Source organism: Parasteatoda tepidariorum, chromosome 8 (genome assembly GCF_043381705.1).
Source record: "Parasteatoda tepidariorum isolate YZ-2023 chromosome 8, CAS_Ptep_4.0, whole genome shotgun sequence".
NCBI classification, from domain to species: Eukaryota; Metazoa; Arthropoda; class Arachnida; order Araneae; family Theridiidae; genus Parasteatoda; species Parasteatoda tepidariorum.
Window position 1 is genome coordinate 41,466,062 of NC_092211.1, and position 6,769 is coordinate 41,472,830.

Genomic DNA, 6,769 nt, shown 5'->3' on the forward strand with positions numbered 1-6,769 from the left:
ATATATATATATAGTTTTTTCATTTGCATTTTTTGCAGTTTTATTGCGTTTAAATATTTATTTTGTTCCATTTAAAAGCTTTTCTTTTCTTTTCTTTTGCAGAGACTTTGTGAATGGCTTACTAATAAAGGTAAGGAAAAGGTGATTAATTTCATCGATCGTGTGTTAGAAACAGATGATGACGACAAAAAGAAAAGATCCGTCTCTGATCTGTATGAACAAGTCAAAGACTATTTCAAGGATTTGGATTTAGACCTGAAGCAAAAATTCTTCAAATTCGGAGAATGGGTGAAAGAAGTTCTCAAGAAAGGTTTGGACAAATCAAAGAGCAGAATTGAGAAAGTTAAAACCATTGCTAAACAAGTAAGTGAAATAAATGTTTATTATGAAAAGTGTATAATTCTCTCTTCGCTTATAATAATTTCTAAGGTTTAAATTTTCTTTGCATGCTTAAGCTTATTTCTTTTTAACTTTGAACAGTTAAATACCCTCTCAGCCACTATGGTTTCTCTTATTCTGTTTCTTTTCTTTTTTCTCTTTCGGTTAATGAATTTTTTAGTTATATTTCGCACCTTTATTTTTGCAATTTTAATCGGCAACTTTTTATTTTATATTTCGAATCACTTTCGTTTCTTTTCATTCATGTCTGACAAGTCTTGAAAATGAGCATCTGTTTTTGAGCACTTGAAAATAATCTACTGTTATTTCTTATTTATATATTTTTGATGCGAATGAAATTCCGCAATAAGGTAACATCGTAAGTGGTTTGTTTGTGTTGAATGATCCTATGCAAGCTGTTTTTATATTAATTTTTACATTGGAAATGTAATATTTCTAATTACTCGGGAGACGTAAGTGTTCTAAATCACAAAGTAGAAGAAGACCATTTTGTGGTGGCATTTTTGTACTTAGATGAGAGGAAAAATCATGAATATATTTCCCAGTAAACACTGTGTTAACATACTATTATCTGTTATCTGTTATTATTAAATATTTATCATGCCAATTTAGGGAAAAACGTATTATTCAGTCATAGTACGAAATGCAACAAACATTCTCAGAAATATCGGTTAACTATAAATGCATGCTATAATGCGGATATCCAAAATAAAATATTGGGACCTTGAAATATAATACTCTGCAAATTTGTTGAATTTTTTAGAAATGTTAAATTAGTTTTCTGTTCGTTAAAGCATAGTATTGGGAATGATATGATGGTTATAAAGTATGATAAGATTTCTGAACTTCACTTCATGTTTTAAGATTATTGCAAATTTTAGCAATAAATTGGTCCATCTTACTCGGAGTTTCTGAGAGTATAAAGCTCGATCATAAGCTGGAACATATACAATCTACTTGAATGATACTCAATCCTTTAGTTGTATTTCCGAAACAGGACATTTTGCTTATATTTCTTTATTTATCCTACGCTGTAAGAAAAAAGTATGATAAAAACTGCTAGAATTTGGTAAAATATACCCACTATTTGTTGGCATGTTTCTGACTCTTTAATTTCTAAACTTTCATTATTGTTAAACTATTATTTACAAAAAATAAATGGTTTACAATGCAATAAAAAGTACCAATTATAGCATATAAATAAATATAAATTAAAATAGAAAGTCAAGATATATACTCCAGCAATATTTTAAAACTATTTATGCAATGTTGTTTTTTTTTAAATTTATTGTTAGAACTATTGTTTTCTTTTCTAGCTTCTTGATAAAAGTAACGACATTAGTAAAGAAGTTGCTGAGCAGGCTTTAGATTATTTGAGAGATTTCAAGGAAGAACTAGGAGAATTATACGAAAAACTCTACGGAAAGCTTATGGAACGGATCATGGATTACACTGATTAACAATATGTATTGATCGTAAATAAATTTTAAATATTAATCGATGGAAGACAGTTGTATATTTTATTACACTAAACAATTGCAAACTTTAGTATTTAACTGATATTTAGCTTTGAAAAATAAATCTGTTAATATTATGTTGAATGTTAATTTATTGAGATAAACATTCATGATATCACATCAATTCGTCGCGCTCAACTAACTGCCAGAATAGTATCCACGGGCACAAATCGTCACGCCAATTACACTGTAAAAATTAGATATTTAAGTTTCAAGAAACTTTCTTCGTGAATAACGGGATTCGAACTCAGGATCTTTCTGATACGAGGCTAACTTTCTGATGATCGTATATTGGTCGACTTACTTTTCGAATCGTCTAGTTTTCATCCCAGTTTCGTCATTCCAGTTAACAATCTGAATACACAACGATGAGGTTTTGAATTGTGGAAACATTTTCATCATACATTTGAGAGATTATGTTTCGTCACAGAACACGTGATTTCACGACGAGATTCTCTAAGTTAATGAAATAGAGCTCATGGATTGTTGAATTGTCAAAAGTGAGAGTTTTATTTCAGATAGTGCATTATCATTGAGAAAACAATAGATTCACGTACTATTTGACTGCTTAGGATAACCATAAATTATTATAAATGAGTTAGGAGTTTTGATTGTTTAGCGTTAAACTATTGAAAATTAAACAATGTATTTATTTGTTAAATACTAACATGTTTGATGAGATTTTTCCATAATTAACACATAGAGTTATATATTTTATTAAATTAAGATTATTTCATTATAAAAATATTAATTAGTGCTTATCCTTTTTTAGCTGTGAAATAAAAATCTATAAATATTTTGTCCGATTTCGAAAAAACATTCATGCTATCACGTCAATTTGTCGCATTCAATTCCTCCGAAGGCGATTAATTGTAGCAACAAACGCAATATGTCACGCCGAATGTTATTATTGAAAATAATTATGCATTGTTGTACTAATTGTTAGCAATATATTGTAACCATGAACTGTTAAAATTGAGTTGGGAGCCTTGACTGTTCAGCGCTGAGCAATTGAAATTTAAGTATTATATGCAGTTGTTAAATATTAACAGTTAAATTTGGTGTCAGTTTTTTTAAAATTAACAAATAAAAGTTTAGATTATTTCATATTCAACACGTACAATCTGGCAACACATTTATGTGTAGATTCGAACAATGTAGTTAATAGTTAGAAGCTTAGATTTTTTACTCTTCAATAATTAAGATTAGACAATTTAAATGGTAAATTTAAACAATTAAATTCAAAGACATTATGTTATACTTAACAATTAGAAATTTTGGTTATTTAATTTTGGACAACGTCAAGTATAACAATCTATAGATATCTGCATAATTAATTACTATAAATAATTAACATTTAATGAATTTTTTTTATAAATGACAGTTGAGAGTTCTGGTTGCTAATCGTAGCAATATCTAAGATCGTTAAATACACTGGTTATCATAAATTAAGGAAAAATCACAAAAATAGCGATAACTCTTTCAAAAGTAAGCCAAACCGTGCAAAATTTGCATATGTTGTCCACTAAGAGTAGCTGAGTAAAATTGCAATATGCAAATTAGTGGCGCTGCACTCGGCTTACGTCATCTGCCTGGAGCATAAAAGTCCAAGTTTGAGAGAAAGCACACAAATTTTACTGTGATTGCGACATTGAAAATCTGAGATAGCCAATTCGTAATAATGACCTCTAGGCATCATTTGCCTGAAGAACTACGATGGAGAGCCATCGGGAGACTAGAGGCAGGGCAGAGTCAATCAGAAGTGGCCAGATGGCTAAATGTGAGTCCATCTGTGGTTCATAGACTTTGGAGGCAATTTCAAACCACAGATTCGGCATCTAGGAGGTTCAGTCAAGGACGGCCAACTGTTACGACCAGTGCCGATGACCGATATTTGACATTAAGTGCACGCAGGAATAGAACCGCTACTCCGACACATCTTAGATCCTCTCTTGCTGCAGCCACCGGAAGGTTGGTGTCAACGTCAACTGTGCGCAGAAGGCTCCACGAAGGTGGTCTGTATGCGAGACGACCAGCCATTTGCGTGCCGCTCACATCACGCCATAGGAGAGACCGTTTGCAGTGGGCCCGACAACATGTCCACTGGACGTCAGATCAATGGAGGCCTGTTCTCTTTACGGATGAGTCCAGGTTTAGTCTAGAAAGTGACAGTAGACGTTATTTGATATGGAGAGAACCTGGGACCCGTTATCATCCATCAAACATCCGTGAAAGAGATGCATACGGAAGAGGCAGTGTCTGTGTTTGGGGAGGCATATCCTTAGGAGGGCGCACATACCTCCATGTCTTTCCAAGGGGAACCGTGAATGCTCAGGTTTATCGAGACAACATCCTTGATGCTTATGTGCGCCCATATGCCGGGGCAATTGGTGATTGCTTCCTGTTACAGGACGATAATGCAAGACCACACAGAGCTCGCATTGTTGATGATTATCTTCAACAGGAAACAATTACTCGCATGGAGTGGCCAGCTCGATCCCCGGACTTGAATCCTATCGAGCACGTTTGGGATGCTCTAGGGAGGCGTGTATCTGCCATCAATCCGCCCCCTCAGACCCTTGCCACGCTTGCAACTGCTTTACAAGAGCAATGGCTCTCACTTCCTATTGAACTGATAGACCGCATAATTGAAAGCATCACACATCGCTGTTTGTGCTGTATTGCTTCTAGAGGCAATCATATTCCATATTAAAGGTACTTTTTCTATTGCAAACCGATACTTCCAATTTGTTTATTTTATACATGTGCTAATTTCTATACTACTATTAATGTCTGATAATTTCTTTTTATGTTGTTTAATACCTTACTATGTGTTGTATATTGTGGGTAAGTTTCATAAAATTCCATGTGTAATTTCTTGAGTTATCGCGATTTTTGTGAATTTTCCTTAATTTATGATAACCAGTGTATGAGTAATTGAAATTTGACGATATTTTCTTGCATTTTATAATCAATTAAAACAGCAGGTAAAGTTTGTTTTATGTTAAACAATTGAAAGGTAAACAGCATCAGTCAAGGACCAAATTTGGAGGATGGACTTGTTAGCTTGTTCCTTGAATTCTCATTAACCAGGGTGTTATACCGTTAGCCCGAGCAATCTGTCTCTTAAATGGCAAAATTGTAATAAAAACGTGGGTATATATTGTGATAATTAAAGTATTTCCATACATTTTGCAAACGTCAACGCTGACGATGTAATACTTAATTGTAATCTATGAGCAATTGAAATTAAATGAAATTTGCTTTTGGTATGACATTATTAACATTGAGAAGTTAGAGTCATTTAATGTTCAATATAGTTTTGGCGATACATTTAATGGTTCAATTTTAAATATTTGAAAGAAAAAGTTACTTTAAATAAATGAACAATTGTTTTTAATATTTTTATTTTATAATTTTATAACCGTCGTTAAACAGCCGACCTAATTTAATGGGTTTACGACTACTAATGTTCAACAACGTAGCCTTGTAATTGCGAAAACAAACCAGAAGACAAGGGCACTCCTGGATCAAGTATTAGGAGAAATTTGCTTTCGGGAGGACATTTTGATGGAATTAACCCGCATTTGCGTTACACGGAGAGGAAGACCACGAGAACCTCCCACAGTTAGCCTGATGGCAAGGGGACTTTAACCCATGATCCGCATACCACTGAGTATATTTCCCGTCAGCACAGTGCAAACCGGATGCAGAATTCGTATCGACTGGGATTCGAACCAGGTTCACCTCATTGAAAGGTGAACGTTCTATCCCCTGAGTCATAGCGATTCTAATATTTTTATTTATTGTTTTGACAGTATATTGCCGGGATAGCCTGGTTCGTAGGGCACTGGGCCAATGCCTAAGAGTTCGTGGGATCGATCCTCGCCGGCCGAAGACTCCCCGTGCAGTAAAGGGTGACTGATGCACGTTAAATCTGTCGAGTCGCAAAATGCTCCATGTTCCCATAGCAAATCAATACCTCTGGGGGATACTGATTTAGGAGTTTCCTTGTCTTCTGGATTGGTTCAAAATTGCAAAGCTATGGAGTTGAACATTAGTAGTCGTAAACCCAAAATTGAGTCGGCTGTTCAACGACGGATACAAAAAGAAAAACATATATAGTAAAACATTTTAATGGCTAACTAAATAATAGATGTTCAACAACGTATATAAAATAAAATATAAAATCGTAACAGTATCTCTTATGTAACAGTATCTCTTACTTTATTACAGATGTCAATTGTCATTGACAACCATCGGAATTTTGAGGGAACCAAAGGTATTTTAGATTTGATTTTTAAATAAAAAAATATATGTTTAATTAAATATGAATTGAGTTTTTCAAAAAAAAAATTAAAAACAAGCTGGTTTCGAAAGCAAGTTATCTACATAAATTTAATTTGGGTTTTTGTGAGTCATTCACTAAATAATTGTCTTAACTTCAGTAGCTGTTACAATGTCTTTTTTAAACAGGCATTTATGACAAATTTCAATTCAAACTGCCCCTTGAAATAAATATTTAGCGTTTTTTCAGTTTGCTATGCAACCTTTGAGACATTAAGCTCATAGTAGACGTTTAAGATAGGGCTATACAGATGGAAATATACATTTAATAGAAAAACTAAATGTAACGAGCTCAATATTTAAGGATACTCAATTTAGGCCAAAAGCTCAAATGGAAAATCTTTGCACAATTTTTTGATATTAGGCACTGATCATGTTTATTTCGTTTGCAGGAAAAATTTCAATTTTAGATATCACGAAAGACGATTAAAATAATTAGACGAATTTTTACGAATTTTTTTTCAAAGGGTAAAAATTTAACTAAATGCCCAGTGGGAACAAATTGA

General features: G+C 33.2%; 1 protein-coding gene across 2 annotated transcripts in view; it reads left to right on the top strand.

Moving 5' to 3' along the window:
- Positions 1 to 1,993, top strand: part of LOC107455702 (uncharacterized protein PF3D7_1120000-like) — a 13,442-nt gene extending 11,449 nt beyond the window's left edge. For both annotated transcript variants that reach the window (XM_043055655.2, XM_071184691.1), the window contains exons 7-8: positions 103 to 363; positions 1,716 to 1,993. In XM_043055655.2, the coding sequence (XP_042911589.1) occupies positions 103 to 363; positions 1,716 to 1,859 (405 nt within the window). In that variant the 3' untranslated portion in view covers positions 1,860 to 1,993. The remainder of the gene's footprint in view (positions 1 to 102; positions 364 to 1,715) is intronic.
- Positions 1,994 to 6,769: the final 4,776 nt, after the last annotated feature.